A 20,611-nucleotide genomic window follows, 5' to 3' on the forward strand; every position below is an offset into this window, starting at 1 on the left:
GCCAAGCTTGCAATCTATCCAGGTTGGAAATGTCTTTTTCTTATCTAAAGTATGAGAAAAAAACATTTTTAGAAACTGAAATGAGATTTAATTTGTTTCTCTTTGGAGGTCAGGATTTTTGTTATGGGCGTTCATGCTCTGTAAGCTCAATGGCTTAAACATCCTGAAAATTCTGTACTTCCAGTTCTTCTCTATAAATCTCTACTCTGGAGTGGAAGGAAACATAGACTAATTTTATAGTATTTATTGTTTTCCATCTTTTTAAAAATTTTTTATTTATTTATTTTTGGCTACGTTGAGTCTTCATTGCTCTGTGCGGACTTTCTCTAGTTGTGGTGAGTGGGGGCTACTCTTCCTTGCAGTGTGCGGGCTTCTCATTGCAGTGGCTTCTCTTGTTGTGGAGCATGGGCTCTAGGCGTGCAGACTCAGTAGTTGTGGCTCGTGGGCTCTAGAGCACAGGCTCAGTAGTTGTGGTGCACGGGCTTAGTTGCTCTGCAGCATGTGGGATCTTCCCGGAGCAGGGCTTGAACCCGTGTCCCCTGGATTTGCAGGCGGATTTTTTTTTTTAATAAATTTATTTTATTTATTTATTTTTGGCTGCGTTAGGTCTTTGTTGCGTGGGCTTTCTCTAGTTGTGGCGAGTGGAGGCTACTCTTCGTTGTGGTGCACGGGCTTCTCATTGAGGTGGCTTCTCTTGTGGATCACGGGTTCTAGGCATGCGGGCTTCAGTAGTTGTGGCTCGCAGGCTCAGTAGTTGTGGCGTACGGGTTTAGTTGCTCTGCAGCATGTGGGATCTTCCCAGACCAGGGCTCGAACCCGTGTTCCCTGCATTGGCAGGCGGATTCTTTTTTTTTTTTTTATAAATAATAATATTGTGAAAGAACTTGGCTCGTTGACGGAACATGGTGTTTTGTTTTGTTTTTTTTCAGATGTTTGGGGTAGGAGTTTAATTAATTAATTTATTTTTGCTGTGTTGGGTCTTCGTTTCTGTGTGAGGGCTTTCTCTAGTTGTGGCAAGCGGGGGCCACTCTTCATCGCGGTATGCGGGCCTCTCACTATCGCGGCCTCTCTTGTTGCGGAGCACAGGCTCCAGACGCTCAGGCTCAGTAGTTGTGGCTCACAGGCCCAGCCGCTCCGCGGCATGTGGGATCCTCCCAGACCAGGGCTCGAACCCGTGTCCCCTGCATTAGCAGGCAGATTCTCAACCACTGCGCCACCAGGGAAGTTCCTTGTTTTCTATATCTACAAACATATAAATTAGGGATACCAGTCTTTCAGTTGAACTGATTGTACTTCATTACATGTAGGTCAAAGTAGAGAAAATAATATCTACTTTTTATCTTTTAAGCCAGTTTATTGGCTTTTATTTCTGCAAGTTTCTCCTTCTAATTAGCTTTCAGCTCTCTTCTTTAATTAATCTCTTGCAATTAATCCTTGTATGTCAGACTAGAACTTAATGGGAAAAGGTGTATGAGATTTATCTCTACTGGGAAAACTTTTCATGGTGGCGATCAACACCTATCTTCAAGGTCTCCTACAAGTGAAGGACAAAGTGGCCCTATGCTACCTATTACCATAGTAATAGCAAATATTTATCTGTGGTTTAGAGAAAGTCAGGAGGTCCCTTTGAAGTCTATTTGTTTTGTAGCCAGGATCTCCCCTCCAGGGTAACAGTGTTTAAAGTTTGATATATTTTTTAAACCTTAAGCAGTACATTTTGGTTGCTCCTGATTAAGTCTCTTGAATGAAAAGTTGAAAGCACATTCTAGTGGAGGTTTGCATTATGAAAATCCTCCAATAGGCACACAAATGTTCAATAAGAAAGCTAGTTTTAAAGTCAAACTAATTGGGACTTCCCTGGTGGCACAGTGGTTAAGAATCCTCCTGCCAATGCAGGGGACACGGGTTCGAGCCCTAGTCCAGGAAGATCCCACATGCCGTGGAGCAACTAAGCCCATGCACCACAACTACTGAACCTGCACTCTAGAACCCACGAGCCACAACTGCTGAGCCCACATGCCACAACTACTGAAGCCCGGGTGCCTAGAGCCTGTGCTCTGCAACAAGAGAAGCCACCGCAATGAGAAGCCCATGCACTGCAATGAGGAGTAGCCCCTGCATGCCGCAACTAGAGGAAAGCCTGCGTGCAGCAACAAAGACCCAACCCAGACAGATATATAAATAAGTAAATAAATTTATAGTAAAAAATAATAAAATAAAATAAAGTCAAGCTAATTGCCATCTGTGGTTTTCTATGGTACATAGTTAGGGAAAGTGTTTGTTTTTAACTTATATGTATATATGCATTTTTATAAGGAAGATTAATTGAGGAGATAAACAGAGGGGAATAAAAATTTTAAAGCCTTTAACATGAAAAAATGGCTGAAAATTTTTGCCACAATGGACAATTTTCCTGGCATTCAGTCTTGTTAGCGTTTAAGAGTTGTCTTACTCTTTTTTTTTTTTTTTTTGAGTTGTCTTACTCTTAAAGAGGAGGATAAAAGAAAAGAACTACGTATTTATAGAAATGTAGATATAGTAGACTTAGAGAATTCTTCTGGGTGTTAACAACTGAGTGTTCATGGTTTATCTTTTTTCAATGTGGGTAGGTTTTGTAAGTAAACTGGAGATCCAAGGCTGACTCTTCTAGTGCACTTCATTTAAAGGAATATCTCAATTGCTGTGCTTCAGGAAAATTCACTTTTCCGTGTGCACAATTTTACATTCTGCATTAAAGTACCTTGATATTACAGTTAAGCAACTGAGGCATAGAAGAGGGTAAAGAGCTTTGTTCTGATCGTGTTGAATGACAGCAGGGCCAAAGTGAAACCCTAGGAACTTTTAATTCAGTAAGTGAAATAGCTACCCAGAGCTATTGTAATATCATCTACTTTGAAAAAAAAAAGGGGGGGATATCTGCAACACTATGGTTTCTGCTCCTTAAATACTGAGTACACCTCCAAACACAACAAATTATAGAAAGCAGTTTCATTTGCAAGTTTCATTTGCTCAAGGGAAAGATCTCAGGTAGAATCCTCTACCCTTTAGGGAGGAAAGGGAGATGGATAGGGAAGGAATAAGAAAGAAAGAATAATTACATTTAAGTATTCAAAGTGATCTCCTTAAAATCAGTTAGGTTTTCCCTTTTGTCTCATTTCTGACACTCAAGAAGTTGCAACATATTAAAAGTTAGCAATTTGAAATGGGATTTCTTCTTCTGCTTGTGAAGGATTAACTGCTGTAGGAATTACCTTTCCACATTAAAAAACTAGAAGACGAGGAAAAAATATGTGATACAATTATTTCAGACTGGCCAACAGACAGCACAAGACTGATCTCTGAGAGGGGAAACAAATATGACAAGCCCTGTGACTGTCCAGCTTATTGATGGGGCATTTCTAAGGCATGGCATAGGAAGGGGAACCCAGAGTCCAGTGATCTCACTGACTTGAGGAGATCAGTGCTCAAGGAGGCCAAGGCAGCTAGAATTTGTGGGGAAGAATACTGGAAAAGAGGAAGCTGCAGAAAGAGAGAAGTCCAAAGATCTGTCCAAAGGTCCCCTCAAATCTTTGGCTGAATACTGAGCTGCTTATGTGTGAACTAAAACTCTATGAGAGGGGGAAAAGAACTGATAGAATGCAGAGGCTAGCTGAACAATTCCTAGTATTCCCAGAAGGCTGAGAATAGTTCATGTTCCTACCACCCAAAGTGGAAAGACCTCATAATTCACAGGCACTGGGAAGGGTTCTCAGAAGGGTCCTCAGATGGCCTTACTAGTGGGGTTAAATTAGCTCTAGAATAAAGACTAAACTGGATTCACCCTAACGAAAATTAAAAACAATGCTCAAAACAATTTAACCCCAAGTAAATTAACTGCAGAACAAAGTCTAACCCTACTTAGAGAAATGCATCAAAATCCAGCAACCAGCAACATAATATTTACAAATGTCTAATGATTAATCAAAATTAACAACCATGACACACTACTATATACAAAATAGGTAACTAATAAGGACCTACTGTATAGCACAGGGAACTCTTCTCAATACTCTGTAATGACCAAATGGGAAAACAATCTAAAAAAGATTGGATATATGTATGTGTATAACTGATTCACTTTGCTGTACAGCAGAAACTAACACAACACTGTAAATCAACTGTACTCCAATAAAAATAAAATAACATAAAAGATCAAAAAAAAAAATAACAACCATGAGAATATGACTCCTGATCAGAAGAAAAGTCAATTAATAGAAACATAATCAGAAATGACACAGCTGATAGAATGGGCAGACAAAGGCAATTAAAGCAGCTATTATAAATATGCTCCATATGTTGAAGAAAACACAAACACTGAAGATAGAAATAGAAGATATAAAAAAAGATCCAAATGGAGCTTCTAAAGATGAAAAATGCAATATCTGAAATGAAAATATACTGCAAGGGGTTAACAGCAGATTAGATAGTGCAGAAGAAAAAACTGGTGAACCCAACAACATAACAATGGAAACTATACATTAATGAAGTACATAGAGAAAAGAGAATTAAATGAAAAGAGTATTAGTGAACTGTGGGACAATATTGAGTGATCTGACATTCATGTAGTTGGAATCTAAAAGGATAAGCAGAGGACAAAAAAATTTTTTTTAAGGAATAACAGGCAAATCTTTTCTAAACTTGATGGAAACTATAAATCCACAGATCTAATAAGATCAATAAACTTCAAGCAAAAGAAACATGAAGAAAACTATACCAAACAAAGCCGTCAAGGTGATTCAATGAAGAAAAGCTAGTCTTTCCAACAAACAGTGCTGGAATAATTGGATATCCACATGCAAAAAAAGAAAAAAGAAGAAGAAGAAGAAAGAAAATAAAGAACTTAGTTCTCAGCACTTAGTTCACACCATATAGAAAAATTAACTTGAAATGGACTGTATATCTAAATGTAAGAGGTAAAACGATAAAACTTCTAGGAGAAAATATTTATGACCTTGAGTTAGGCAAAAATTTCTTATCTGGGACACAAAAAGCACAAATCATAAAAGGAAAATATTTATAATTGAATTTCATAAAAATTAAAAACTTTTGCTTTTAAGACACCATTAAGAAAATGAAAAAGACAAACCTCAGACTGGAAGAAAGTATTTGCCAATCACATATCTGAATATATATTTACATATCACAACTCATAACTCAACAAGAAGAAAAACAACAAGAATAAAAATGGCAAAAGATTTGAACAGATACTTTACCAAAGAAGATGTATATCAAATAAACACATGAAAAGATGCTCAACACCATTAGTCAACAGGGAAATGCACATTAAAACCACAATGAGAGACTGTTCACATTCACTATCAAGGCTAAAATTAAGAAGACTGACAATACCAAGTGCTGGTGAGAACGTGTAGCAACTACAATTTTCATCATACATTGCTAGGAGAAATGCAAAATAGTACAATTACCTTAGAAAACAGACTTGCAATTCCCAATAAAGTTAAACACGCTCTTATCAAACCACCTAGAAATTCCTCTAAGTACCCATGAAAAATAACTTAGGTTCTCACAATGACTTCTATGTGAATGACCTTAGCACTTTTATTCATAATAGCCAAAATCTGTAAACAACCCAAATGTCTATCAATGGATGAATGAATAAACAAACTGCCAAAATTCTTCAATTGCTTCTTTCTTGCTTCCTTTACTTTGTCCCTTATTCTTTCTTGAAACCTTTACAAACCGTTCCTTATTCCATCTAGGCTCTCAAAAGTCTTCTGTGAGCCAGCCAACCCCTCCCCCATTTTTTTCCTCAATCTTCTTCCTTGCCTCCTGAATTGAATATGCCATTAATAACTACATTTTCTTTCTTTGCATTCTCACTTCCTTTGGCTTTTACGAAAATGAATTTTCATTATTTTCCTACGTTGCTCACTGATCCTTCTTTTGTATTATTTCTGGCTCATCTCCTTTCTTCTGGTCTCTAACTATGAGTGGCCCCTAAAACTTAGCCTTTAGTTCTTAGTTTTTGTTCTAATATTCATTTTTTTTGCCTCTCACCTATGGGTGTTCTGCCCCACCCTTCCCCCACTGCCTCCACCATGGTTCAAGCTCTTCTCTTTGCCAGATTTATTCTCCTGCTCCAATTATTTATATCCCCTGATCACTTGCTTTAGACTTTTAATTATTCTATAACCAAACAAAATTAGTTGTGATGTAATGGTAATAACACTGAACTTGGACTCCAACAACCTGGGTTCAAGTACTAGCTCTGTCACTTACTAGGTAGGTAACTTTGGACATGTCAACTAACACCTTCTCAGGGTTTCTATATCTGAAAAATGGAAATGAATAATAACCACACCATAGGTTTACTGTAAGGATGAAATGAGATAAATAAAGGTGAACGCAGTTTGTGACATGTAAATCCTTATCAAGCATGAGTATCATATTTCCACAAATATGTGTTAACTCTTCTACGTGCCAAGCATTCGCTGTACACTGGTAGGCAAGCAAACAAGGCCCTCTGCACTCATGGGGCTCACAGTCTAGAGAGGAATATAAGCAATTAAAATAGACATGGTTAAGTTTTAAGTCTGAAAGAAATAACAGGTGCTTGAAGTAGCACGTTGGAAGAACATCTTGTCTAGGCGTGCAGTGGAGAGGAATGGTGAAGAAAGTGACATCTAGGATGACACCTAAAAGATAGGTAATGAGTTGGCCAAGTAAGGAGGTCAAGCAGTGGGTGACAGTGGCAAAGAGGTGTGAAAAGTATTCCAGGCAGTAGAATTTTATGGGCATAGGCTGGGAAGGGAAGGGAGAGAGACCGTGGCGCTTTCTAGGAACAGAAAGTGTTCAGTATGACTGGAGTATATCAAGTTGAGTACACAGAGAGGGAGCAAGAATTGGAATTTTCACAGGCAGTGAAAGCAGAGAGATCATGCATGCAATTTCCAGCATCGGTGAGGCAAACAGAAGGTATCAGGGACCCAAGATGAAGCAGAGGGTATTCCAGACTGTAGGCCGAACATGGTTCTAGGAAACAGAAGGTAAATGCTGAGAAGTTACTCAGGTTGACATACAATCCACATCTGAAGGGCCCGTCAATGAATCCTAGCCACTGGGCTGCATTTACTGATAGGGCTCAGTCCCAAAGAAGAGAGACTGGCAAAAACAAGGCATGTCCCTAATAAAAAGCTATTCACCAATCAATTTTATTTATAAAGAGCAGTAATTTTTCAAGGTGTTTCTATATCTGATATCTTTTTAAAAATCTTCACTGTATCCCTGTGAGCCAAGCAAGAGTAGCTATTGTTACTTTTATGAAGGGTACAGTTATTCACATCCATTAATAAAATAAAGGTGGCAGGCACAGTTAGTCCCATCCATTATTAACATGACAAGGGGAAATGGGATAAATCATATATAATATTTTCCTTAATCCTCCACTTTAAATTTAACTTTAATTCAGGAATGGCTAGCTGCCAAACAAGTATAAAGTGGGATATAATGGAAAAATCATTAGATTGGAGGTCAGGAAACTGGGTACTAGTCTTAGCTCTGTCACAAGCCTATGGATTGACCTTTGGCAAATCACTTTAAGCACTCTGCGTCTCAGTTTCCACTAGTTGGACTAGATCATCAATTGCTAAGGACTCTTTTGACACTCAAATCCTATGACTCCAAGTACTGAGGGCAAAGGAAAAGCTGGGATTCCAAATGTATTGAAAAATGTTTTAAAATTTATTTTTAGCCCCAATTTTTATTTTTATTTTGGTCTTTCTGTCTTGTTTCTTGTTCCTCCTTGCAGTTCTGTCGTTTCCCTTCCCCCTGAAGATATTTAAGAAGCTGCCTTTTCATCATTTTAAAACTGTAAATATGCCCTTGAAACATGCAAAGAGGCTTTTGTGTACTTACAAATCGAGGTTATTATAGTACAAGTAAGTCACTTGAGTGCACTGCATTCCTCAGCTTGCTCCATTGAGAGCTTTATTAGCTTATATTGTCCTATCTTAGAAGAACTAGTTGAGTAGATAAGACTCTCCCACTTTAAAAGGTGGGCTATCTGATGAAAAAGGGTGCTTAATGCTCTAGAGTGTAAGCAAAAGGATTTTGGCACTGCCCAAAGACAGACACACTTCTCTAAGACAAGCAGGTGCTCCACTTAAAGTGGCACAGACAAGACAAATGTTCTAAAATTAAACCAACCAGCTGCTCCGCCACAGATGCCCACCTGTTAATTATGCTATCTTTTCCTTGTCCAGCCTTCTCTCTCCATGAAACCGGAACTCTCCACTCATGGCAACCCTTAAAAAGCCTGAAACTTCACATACTTTCCCAAAGGTTACCTACCCAGGAAAGCAGAAAGCTGGTTTCAAAAACATATTAGGGTACATGTACTCAAAGAATCTGTGCTCTTTGAGCTTTTTGTCTCAAATTCCTAAAACCTCAACTTAAATGGTGCCAGCAACTAACTTCAGAAGTCAAGGGACATAAAGCCATCCTTGTTTGCGTGGTGACAGTATAAAACTAGAGTGTGTGGATCGCACTAAATTTTAGGAACTTTTTAAGTATGGGAATTTGCACTTTTGAGATAGCTTGATAAACAGCAGAAATGAAGACAAATATATCAGTTTCTATGTTTAGGTCTTAGGTGTGTCATCAACCTAACAATATACAGAACAGTTGTCAATGTGTAGTAGTTATGAGATTCAAATGAATTTATCAGATGCTATTTGTAAACAACTAGTAAACAACCACATAAAACAAATGATGGCTTTATAATGTAATTGGAAATATTTCTTTTTTTTCTTTTTCCATTGAAAAAGAGGTAAATATATTTTTATATTTAACATAATTTTTAAGAGAGAATAAAACATATATATATATATATTTCCAAAAGAAACACTGGAAGGAAAACTAAGAACAAATAAAAGGCACTGCCTTCAGAGGAGGGAGAGGACATCAATAATATGAGACTTTTCTAGATAGACTCTATATTGTAGTTTTGCCTATGGAAGCAAAAATGTTTTACATATTTTAAAAAAATGAAATCAAGAAGAAAAAAGGCATCTGTAAAGGAAATATTTCTTAATACAGATGTTACTCTAACCAGGCTTAAGTAGAGTAGGGAAGAAGTGTGATTATTTTTCTAATATAGAGTTAGTTATTACTGTAGATTATATTAGGCAAAAGTACCAGGGATTCCTCTCTAAATGGGTTGTCATCCTGGCAGTTGGTGTAAATTTATTACTGAAAATACATTATTCAAATTTGGCACTCAAAAAGTATTTTCATATTGACTAATAGTAAATCCATTTTTTTCAATAAAGTAAAATTTTTAAGTAAAACTTTTAAGTGGTATAAGATTAGCAAACAACTAAGATACCTTTAAGATGATAAAGTTTCTTGTGAAGTACTATGTGCCTAGTATATTCTCTTATGAATAAAATTCACATTATATAAATAAAATTTTATTACATTTATATTATTATTATTTTGGGGGGTGGCCACACCATGCAGCGTGTGGGATTTTAGTTCCCTGACCAGAGATCAAACTCGTGCCCTCTGCAGTGGAAGTGCAGATTCCTAACCACCAGACCGCAAGGGAATTCCCATATTATTATTCTTGTATCAGAAAATAAAAATAAATCTGTCTTAACATGATTCTATATTGACTCAGTCTTTCAATATGTATTGTTGAGAATCTATCAGACAGTAGTACATGGGAATACAAAGATGCATCACAGCATAGCATAAACATAAAAATATAAAGTAGAAGATTATAATAAGTATCATAAATTATAAAGAAAGTTATAGTGAAGGTTTACCTGTCTATTAAAATATACAAATTACCAAAATTGAATTATCGAATAAACTTATAAAGTTTAAATGCTTATGTTTTCAATTATTTTTCCTATTTCTTAGTTTGATAAGCCCCATAAGAAAACTCATTTGTTCTTCAAGCCTTTTTAACTGCGGAATGGAACCACACTTCTAGCTTTATTATGAAAATTTCAATATGTCATTTCTATGATATTTTTATACAAAAATAAGGGCTTAGTCCAATTACAGTTTTATAAATTGTATTTTATACAATTAAGCTCTCTTGGTTCTTTAGACTTCAGCTCTCAGCCAAGATGCAATAACGAGAACCAGACTAACCCTACTGCCTGAAACAACTTGGAAAAAAAAAATGGACAAAATATATATGAACCATGTTTTCAGGTGCTGCACATCAGGCAGCAGAGGACAGTGATCCCTGGGAGAGCAAAAGCAAATGAGGTGAACCCTATGATTGCCCCAGCTTATTGCCTGGAGTTTCCAGGCTGGAGTACAGGGAGGAGGAACCTAGGAGGAGCCTAATGGATTTCCTGAATTAAAGAGCTGAGAGTCTGGGAAGGCCAAGGTGGCTACAGTTTTCAGGGCAGAGTACCAGAGAAGAAACAGCTGCACTGGAAGAGGCTTCCAGAGATCTACAGATGGTCCCCCTCAAGTCTGCAACTGAGTACTGATCAACACATGTGTTTAAGAAAACTACCTGAGGCCAGGGAAAGAACCACCCTAAAGGACAGAGGGAGAAAATCCTCAGAGGTTATATAGGACCAGGACTAGTCAGCCAGAATGGAAAACCTTATAATTCAACCTTGTGATGCATCAGTAGAGTAATTAGAAGGGTACTGCCTGAGTAAAAGTACAGAGCCAGCCCAATACTAATGAATGCATCGGCCCCACCTAACAAAACTTAAAAGCAAGCCTCAAAAGGAGCGAGCTATTTCCAAGTAACTGCACCCCAGAAAAGAACTCAAGAATACAAAAATATCCCAGCAATCAACAAGGTAAAATTCACAGGCTTCCCTGGTGGCCTGGGTTTGATCCCTGGTCAGGGAACTAAGATTCCACAAGCTGCGTGGCACAGACAAAAAAAAAAAAAAAAAACATGGAATGGGATTAGTAGGTTAGCCACTACAGAAGCGAAGATTTGTGAAGTTCAATATAGAGCAATAGAAATATGATCCAATATGAAACACAGGGAGAAAAAAATGCAGAAAAATAAATAAATAAATCAGCAATTTAAATAAATCAGTGAACTGTGGAACACCTTCAAGCAATCTAATATATGTGTAGTTGGAGTCCATGAAGGAGAGAAGAGAGAGGAGGGGAACAGAAAATTTAAGAAATAATGGCTGAAATTTTTCTAAATTTGACTGTAACTATAAATCCACAGATCCAAGAAGTACAACAAAACTTAAACACATGAAACAGGAAGAAAAATACCCCAAGGCACATCATAATCAAATAGTTTAACAACCAATAGTAAAGAGAAAACCTTGAGGCAGCAAGAGGGGGGAAAAATAACACATTATGTACAAAAGAACAAATACAAGAATGGCAGCTTTTGTACAAAAACAATGCAAGCCAAAAGACAGTGGGGCAGAATCCTGAAAGCAAAAAAAATTGTTAACCTAGACTTCTATACCTGGCAAAAATAGCTTTCATAAATGAAGAAGAAGGGACTTCCCTGGTGGCACAGTGGTTGAGAATCTGCCTGCCAATGCAGGGGACACGGGTTCGAGTCCTGGTCTGGGAAGATCCCACATGCCATGGAGCAACTAAGGCCATGCGCCACAACTACTGAGCCCACACGCCGCCACTACTGAAGCCCGTACGCCTAGAGCCTGTGCTCCGCAACAAGAGAAGCCACTGCAATGAGAAGCCCGTGCACTGCAACAAAGAGTAGCCCCCGCTCAGCGCGACTAGAGAAAGCCTGTGCGCAGCAGCAACAAAGACCCAATGCAGCCAAAAATAAATAAATACATAAATATTTTTTAAATGAAGAAATAAAGAATTTTTCAGGCATAAAAAGCAAAAAAACAAAAACAAAAACAAAAAACCAGCAGAGCTGCACTACAGGAAATGTTAAAAAAAAAAGTCCTTTAGGCAGAAGAAAAATGATACCAGATGGATATCTAGATCTGTGCAAAGGCATGAAGATCATCAAAAAGGGAAAATAGGTGGCTATATGTAAAATAATTGTTTTCTTATTTTTAAAATCTCTTTAAAAGATAATTGACTTTTTAGAGAAAAAATATTAACAATGTGTTATGGACTTTATAATATATATAGAAGTCAAATGCATGAAAACCACACAGATTAAGGGGAGGAAATGGGAGTACACTGCTGTAAGTGTCTTAAAGTATATGTGAACTGATAAACATTAGTTAAAGATAGACTGTGCTAAGTTAAAGATGTATACTATAAACCCTAAAGCAATCACTATTTTTTCTAAAAGAGTTATGACTAATAAACAAAAACAGAAGTAAAAAGGATCCTAAATGTTCAATCCAACAGAAGAGAGAAAAAGAAGGGGACAGAATATAAAGCAAAAAGCAAGATGGTAGATTAAACACAGCCATATCAACAATCACATTAAATTTAAAAGGTCTAAACACTCCAATTAAAGGCAGAGATTATCAAATTGAATAAAAAATTTTAAAAGACACAATTATGATGCTTATAAGAAATCCACTTTAAATATTAAGACATAAGTAAGTTAAAAGGAGAAGAATGGGAAAAGATATACCATGCTAACACTAATCAAAAGCTTTTGATAGTGGCTATATTATTATCAGACAAAGTAGATTTCAGATAAGAGAATATTACCAGGGATAAAGAGGGACATTTCAGGGCTTCCCTGGTGGCGCAGTGGTTGAGAGTCCGCCTGCCGATGCAGGGGACGCGGGTTCGTGCCCCGGTCCGGGAAGATCCCACATGCCGCGGAGCGGCTGGGCCCGTGAGCCATGGCCGCTGAGCCTGCGCGTCCGGAGCCTGTGCTCCGCAACGGGAGAGGCCACAACAGTGAGAGGCCCACATACCGCAAAAAAAAAAAAAGAGGGACATTTCATACTGATCAAGAGCCAATTAATCAAGAGAATATAACAACCTTACATGTTTATGCACCTAATAACAAGGCTTCAAATTGCATGAAGCAAGAACTGCAAGAAGGAATAGATAAATTGATAATTATAGTTGGAGATTTCAACAACTTTCTCTCTGAAATTGACAGAACAAGTAGAGAAAATCAGTGAGGATATAGATGATTTGAATAACACTGTCAACCAGCTTGATCTGATTAACATTTATATAACACTTCACCAGCAACAGTAGTATATACAATCTTTTCAAGGGCACGGGAGCATTTATCAAGATAGACCATATTCTGGGCCATAAAACAAGTACCAATAGATGTAAGAGGATTCAAATCATACAAAGTATATTCCCTGACCACAAAGGAATTACTTAGAAATCAATAATAGGAAGGTATCTGGGAAATCCCCAAATATTTGGAAGTTAAATAACATATTTTTGGATAACCCATGGGTCAAAGAAGACATCAAAAGGAAAATTAGAAAGCATTTGAACTGAATTAAAAATGAAAACACAACATAGAAAAATTTATGAGCTGCAGCTAAAGAAGCACTTAGGGGAAAAGACGGTCTCAAATCAATGATCTACAGTTCCATTTTCAGAAACTAGTAAAAGAAAAGAAAATTAAACCCAAAGGAAGCAGAAGAAAGTAATAAAGATAAAAGCAAAAATGAAATAGAAAAATAGAGAAAATCACTGAAACTAAAAGCTGCTCTTTTGAGAATATGAAGATGTCTAGGGTTTCAAAAACCATTAAATAACAGTTGCAGTTATGATCCTGAAGCTTCTATTTTTGGTAACTAAGAAAACTAGACCAGAAACCATGGGAAATATCTAGTATTTGTATGTGTTTGGGTGCTTGCTCATGCCTGCCTGATTTGTTTTCTGAAGAACGTGGAAGATCTTGTGTGCTACTGAAGAGAAAGAATCCATAAAGCCGTTTGAAATGTATTACCTATTTTTACATAGGTATTTATGCAAATGTGTGTGTTCACATGCTCCTCATCAAGAGTGCAGAACTGGTGGTAAGACCATCTTGCTTTCTTTATTTTTCTAAACCCTATTCCCTATTTGGCTTCTCCTTTTAAAAATGCTATTTAGAGAAATCATTCATTCATTTATTCATTCAACATAATTATGAAATGCTACAATATGCCAAAGACTGTGGGACATGCTGGGGGACACAGCTGTTAACCAGACAAACAAGATGCCTGCCCACTGAGCAGAGTCTAATGTGAGATACAGACAAGTAAATAGGCAATAACAATGTACTAGTGTAAAAATGCTGTCATGGAAAGAGCAAGTGCCAGAGGAGTCCGTGGGATGGTAATGAACTTGGACCTGAAATATTCCTCAAGCTAGCAGCTGAAAAGTTTTTTTTTAATGTGATAACTAAGTTTCTCAAATTATTATGATTCAACACAGGCAATAAAATTTTAGGTACAAAGCAATATGTCAGGTATGAGTTCAATACTGAAAGAATTCCTTGATTATTACGTACCAAATACTTCCTCTACTTCTTATTCTGTTCACACTGTGTTAATACTCTGTTGAAATTTCTATCTCAGAGTATAAATAAGACATAAAGAATACAATTTTTACTAACTTTCAGTATTATTGAGAGTTTTTTGTAAGTATTCTAGAAAAGAAAGAACATATAGGTGATTCTAACCTGTTCAGAACTTCTTAAAGATCTCTTTGTTTTAGTGGGGCATAAGAAGTGGCAGAACCTAAGCCAAGATTCCAGATCCTTAGGCAAAGTTTGAGGGATTCCAGGATTAGAGAAGTGAGGCAAGACCAGAGAAATATGAAGATTCCAAAGATTATGTAGGAAAGGGTCCATGATTCATTCAAGAAACTCAGATAGCTTTTAAAACTATGCATTCCGGGGCTTCCCTGGTGGCACAGTGGTTGAGAATCTGCCTGCCAATGCAGGGGACACGGGTTCGAGCCCTGGTCTGGGAAGATCCCACATGCCACGGAGCAGCTAGGCCCGTGAGCCACAACTACTGAGCCTGTGCGTCTGGAGCCTGTGCTCCGCAACAAGAGAGGCCGCGATAGTGAGGGGCCCGCGCACCGTGATGAAGAGTGGCTCCCGCTTGCCGCAACTAGAGAAAGCCCTCACACAGAAACGAAGACCCAACACAGCCAAAAAATAAATTAATCAATTAATTTTTTTAAAAAAATTAAAAAAAACAACAACTATGCATTCCTTTAACTCTTGATTTTCTCATTTGAAAATGTGTCAGGATATTATTATAAACTTCCATATTCTAGCTACAAGACTGTACATTGTAATGTTATACTGAAAAGTTGGAAACAGCTTAGATGACTAACAGTAGCAGTCTGGCTGAATAAACTATGTCATATCCACACAATGGAATTCTAACCAGGTTTTAAATTATGTAGCAGTGTTTCTCAAAATTTATTGTGCATCAGAATCACTTGGAAGGCTTGTTGAAGCACAGATTTCTGGGCCCCATCTCCAGAATTTTTGATTTGTCAATCTGGTGTAGGGCCCAAGAATTTACATATCTAACAAGTTTCCAGGTTGATACTGATGATATTAGTCTGGGGGCCACACTTTGAGAACTACTGATGTATGTAGAGTTATTTTTAACGATTTGGAAGAATATTCACAAAGTGTTGCTAAGTTGAAACAAAGTTGTTTACATTATATTCTGTATTTATACATATAGAAGTTTAGATGGAAAAATATTATCAAGCTGGTATCCCTGGTTGCCTTTAGGATGGATTGAATTGTAGTTTTTTAATGTCTTCTACATTTTGAGTGACAGATTTTTCTGTAATGAGCATAGTATTAATCACTAAAACATAATCAAATTTCTTAGTTAAAAAAATAAGATCATGAAATCCTGGCCAATGGCACTAACAAGCTGGAAACATCAAAGTGGGCTTGATCCTAATCCTCCTCTGGCTTTTTAACTATGTCTTGTTAGGAGTGCATCTTCAGAAGCAATCACAGGCAGAGGAACAGTGATGGGCCCATAGGTACATCCAGTTCCTGATGGGGACAAAAACAGAAGAGGCTGATATTATATGGAGGGCTTCTACACTTTTTCTTCCTTCATTTGAGTAGTGCCATACAGGCTTCTTCTGGGGATATTTGAAGAAAAACTGGGTGGGACCCAAAAGGCGACCTGCCAGAAGTTTGAAGCATCTGGATTGGCACACTCTTTGTTTCCTGACACAGGGTAGATCCATTTCCCAGGGTATCAGATTAAGGCGTCTCCTTTCTGGAAAAAAGATTTCATGGTTTAAATTCCCATCCACTTTTGTGTCTGTGGCACTCCGCTGTCTCCTTTCCAGCACGCAGCCTCAGGGGTCATGATGTCCGTTCCCTGCTGATATCAGCGTGCCAACTGTGGTGTCATGCACACCAAGCACAGAGCCGCCATTCAGCTTCCACAGTCTGGGTCCAGGAAGCAAAAGAGCTTCTAAGTTCCTACAAACCTTGACAGATCTTCCTGTAGTCCTGCATGTGCTGAACAATTCTCACGGGGAGGGAGACAGAGGGAACTAGGGTAAATGTCAAGGGTAAATATGTGCCAGGAGCAGAGACAGCAAACAGTTGCCACCAATGTTCAGGAAAAGGATGGGTGGGTGACAGTGTAGCATGCAATAGACTTTTCAGTGGAATACTTATTTAGTTAGCACTGGTTACCTTTTTCCATGTCCTTGCACCACTGTGCTTGATAAATTGGGAGGCAGCCACATCACTGATCTTATTTAGAGCAAGAGTTCTTCACAAATGTCTAACATAATGCCAGTGTTTGGGAGTCATATGGAAAATAAACCCCATGTAAAGCTCACAATGGATTCAATGCTTTTTAAAAATTTTTTTTAATGATTCAAAATGTGAAATCATGTTCTGATTTAGGCTGTTGTTAAAAGAAAAAGACATTAATTCTATATTGACTTTCAAATAGGCGACATATTGTTTATTGGAAAATTTTATTCCATACTATGTTGCTTTCTACCACTTTCCATGTGAATAAATGGTGCAGAATATTGTTTAAGATACAACTTTTTTAAGTTTTGCAAGTTCAAAATTAGCTACATATGCAGATACTGGTTAGTAATTCATTATTGGTAACTATTGCTTTAATACAACTTCTCACCTGTCCCCTTCTGGTGCTATGACATGAATTCAGTGTGTCAATCTGTTTAGGACCCTGTAAAAGAAGTTATTTGAAATTCTCACCTATTATTTGAGTGCCAAGAACAATGTTATAGTTAATCAATTCATTTACCAAAAATTTATTGAGTAGCTATTCTGTGCCAGGCACTGTCCTGGGATACATCAGTGACTCCGCTCAAGAAGTTTACATTCTAGGGACTTCCCTAGTGGTGCAGTGGTTAAAACTGTGCTTCCATTGCAGGGGGCACTGGTTCTATCCGTGGTCTGGGAACTAAGATTCTGCATGCCACGTGGCCCCCCCCCAAAAAAAATCAAGTTTACATTCTAGACGGGGAAGACAGTAAAACATTAAGCAACTACAACTAAAATGTGCAGGTGGTAATAGCACTAAGAAAAAAAAATAAAGCAGGGCCATTATAAGGACTTTGTATTTTATTCTGAGAGACATGGGAGGTCTTTAGGTGCGTGTAGATCTAAGCAAGGACATGGTCCAATTTCTGTTAATAGAGAATCACTCTGGCTGCTGGATGGAGAATTGGCTATAGGAGGCCTAGTGCTGATTATCACCTTCCCTTAAGTTATATTTCATTGAGGACAGTTCTGTACCAATAGACCTGGAGATGTGATCCTACAGAGTAGATTCTTGCCTTTTCATACTTTCCGTGCAAAAGCAATTTATAAAAATGAAATTTTTCTATCCAAAGTATTCCTTAAAGAAAAAAATTTTTTTTCTGGAAAGTTACTTTTAGGTACATTCTCTCTAAATGGGAGTTTATCCAAAGCTTACTTTTTAATAATTACTTTACTTTCATACTACAGTCAGCCCTCTGTATCCACAGGCTCCACATCTGCAGATATGGAGGGCCAACTAAGGGACTTGAGCATTCGCAAAATTTGGTATCCAGGGGGGGGCCTGGAACCGATCCCCCACAGATACCAAGGGACGACCGTTATGTGGTTATCAAAATATTTCTGTTTTTTTGTAAATAGGGTTTTTTTGACATATTTTTAAAAAGTCAAGAGATGCTTAAGAATTTTTCAGAGGAGCTTTGTATTTCTTACTATATAAATCAACAAGATTGATTGAGGTGTTTTTTTTTAACTGCATAATGAGTTGTAACAGTGTTGCCCTCCTTATAATAATGCTTCATGTTACATTATATTTATATTCATTGGTTTCCATGGGCAGTGATTTCCCTTTCCACTAACCTCTACTCCTCCAAGGTAACAGGTCCACTAGAGAATTTGCACCACCCCACCCCAAGGCCCATTTTATTGCCCCTGTATAATGTATAGACTCACAGACATGTCCAAAGTCTGTCCCTTCTGAGCCTTCCTCCCTCTGGTTTCCTCCTCATAACTAAAGCCTTAAGTTGCCTGTAGAGTCTGTCTATAACCTGCACAATAAAAAGTCTCATTACTTAGTTACACCTTGCATTTAACCAAAAGTGCTGTTAACTAACTTGATCAGGTACATTACTCACTGCCTTGGATTCAAGTGACTTCTGACTAATTTTAGAAATCAAATCCACCCTCAAAGGGTTGTATATTTACTTCCAGTAAAAATATTCCAAATATATGCCACAAGTTGCAAGGCAGATCCAGAAAAGGAGAATCAAAAATACTCATAGCGAAAGTGGTCCCAATTAATAACTGATGAGTCTTTGAAAGGGTCATTCCTCATTTAGAAATATAAGTGCCTGGATCTTTATTTTGCAGTCACTTCTTAACTGGTCTTCCTGCTTCTATCCTTTACCCTTTATAATCCATTCTCCTCGCAGAAGCAAGAGAGAGTTACCTTTTTTAAAAATGCAAATCAGATCACATCACTTCTCTGCCTATTACCTTCCAGTGGCTTCCCACTACAGTTAGGATAACTCCACCACGGCCTATAAAGGGCTCTCTATTCATGATCTGTCATACGTGGCCTCTGTCCTCCTCTCCACTGCCCCCTTGTCCCCTGAACTCTAGTCACACTGGTCTTGTTCTTCCTTGGATAAGCCAAGCTTGATTCCACTTCAAGGCCTTCAAACTGGCTGTTCCTTCTGCCCAGAATGCTCTTCCCCCAAGATCTCTGTATGGCTGCCTTCAACCCAAGAGTCAGATTTCTGCTGATTACTCAATTTATACTTCTTCTGCATCCCAACAGGCAGCACATCTGTTCCTTAGAATAACAGGGCAGCTCTTCCCCAGGGGTGATCAAGGTCTGAAAACCTCTTGTTATCTTATCACTTGCAGATAATAAAAGGTATAAATCAAACCAGGACTACACGGGGCAAATAGTTCAGGGTTTGCACACAGTCCTATATATGCACAGCATTTTCTTTTTCTTTACAGGTTATTTTCAGAGCTTTGTCACCACCGTATGATGTGGAGAACCCTTACAGTGCCAAAGTGCAGGAGCAGCTAAAGATCACCAACCTCCGTGTGCAGCTGCTAAAACGACAGTCTTGTCCCTGTCAGAGAAACAACCTGAATGCAAAGCCTCAACATTTTACGCACTATGCAATCTATGATTTCATTGTCAAGGGCAGCTGCTTCTGTAATGGCCACGCTGATCAGTGTATACCTGTTGATGGCTTCAGACCTGTCAAGGCCCCTGGAGCATTCCACGTGGTATGTAAAACAAGTCCTCACTTATGAAAAAAGATCATTTGGTAGTCTAAGTTCCCTTAGAGTGCGTCTGTGCTTACATGGTTCTTCTTCTTTCTTCCTCTGCTGATTCACTCCTCTGACTCCATGCCCATCCTATAAAGTGCCTATTAACTTGTTTTTTAATCTTCCATTTTAGAATTATAAATAGTCAAGTATGATAACCAGATTCCTTGGAAAACATCCATGCCAGTTTTTAGTACCATGACTTCCAGATATAAAGTGTAAGGCGAGCAGTAGAAGAGGTTGGCATAATCATATTTGTGGCATTATCACATGGAAACCAGCTTTGACAGTAAATGCGTGCCATTGTTAAGGAGATTTTAGAGTGTAAAAAATAAGAACTTCAATTTAATGCCCAGCCAGTAGAATGAACAGTAATTTTCCTCTGTAAAGAGTAGCCTCTCACCCTAAGGCAGACGTAAATGCTCTCTCCTCTAGGCTCACACTTCTCATTGCGCTTTCCTCTGAACTTTTACTTGTTTGCATCTCCCAGGAGATCACGAACTTCCTGAGGACAGGGACTGTGTGATCTTCATATCCTCAGGACCAAGTGTATTACCTGAGCCAGAAGAAGGTGTTCAGTAGGTGTTTGGTTGAATGATAGCAACATAGGAATAGGGAGATGATGAAAATTACTGTCATTGTCTTCACCTCATCTTTTTCCAAAAAAGATACAGAGTGGCTCAGACAGCAAGTACCTTGTTGGGATGCATCCAGAGCTGTGAATGAGGATTAGGCAAGTAGGAGAGCACTCTAATTCTTTCTTTTTATGTTTTGCTCTGATACTTCTAATCAAACCAAACCAAAAATAAATAAATAAAACTTAAAAGGCCTCAGAATATCCTTACTTCATTACCTAAAGAGTAGACT

The 20,611-nt window shown here is 38.0% G+C and overlaps 1 protein-coding gene across 2 annotated transcripts in view; it reads left to right on the plus strand.

The window, feature by feature from the left end:
• The window catches only part of NTN4 (netrin 4), a 106,718-nt gene that overhangs the window by 19,408 nt on the left and 66,699 nt on the right, over positions 1 to 20,611 (plus strand). For both annotated transcript variants that reach the window (XM_033866245.2, XM_033866244.2), the window contains exon 3: positions 19,424 to 19,702. In XM_033866245.2, the coding sequence (XP_033722136.1) occupies positions 19,424 to 19,702 (279 nt within the window). The remainder of the gene's footprint in view (positions 1 to 19,423; positions 19,703 to 20,611) is intronic.

This window comes from Tursiops truncatus, chromosome 11 (genome assembly GCF_011762595.2).
Source record: "Tursiops truncatus isolate mTurTru1 chromosome 11, mTurTru1.mat.Y, whole genome shotgun sequence".
Lineage (NCBI taxonomy): Eukaryota > Metazoa > Chordata > Mammalia > Artiodactyla > Delphinidae > Tursiops > Tursiops truncatus.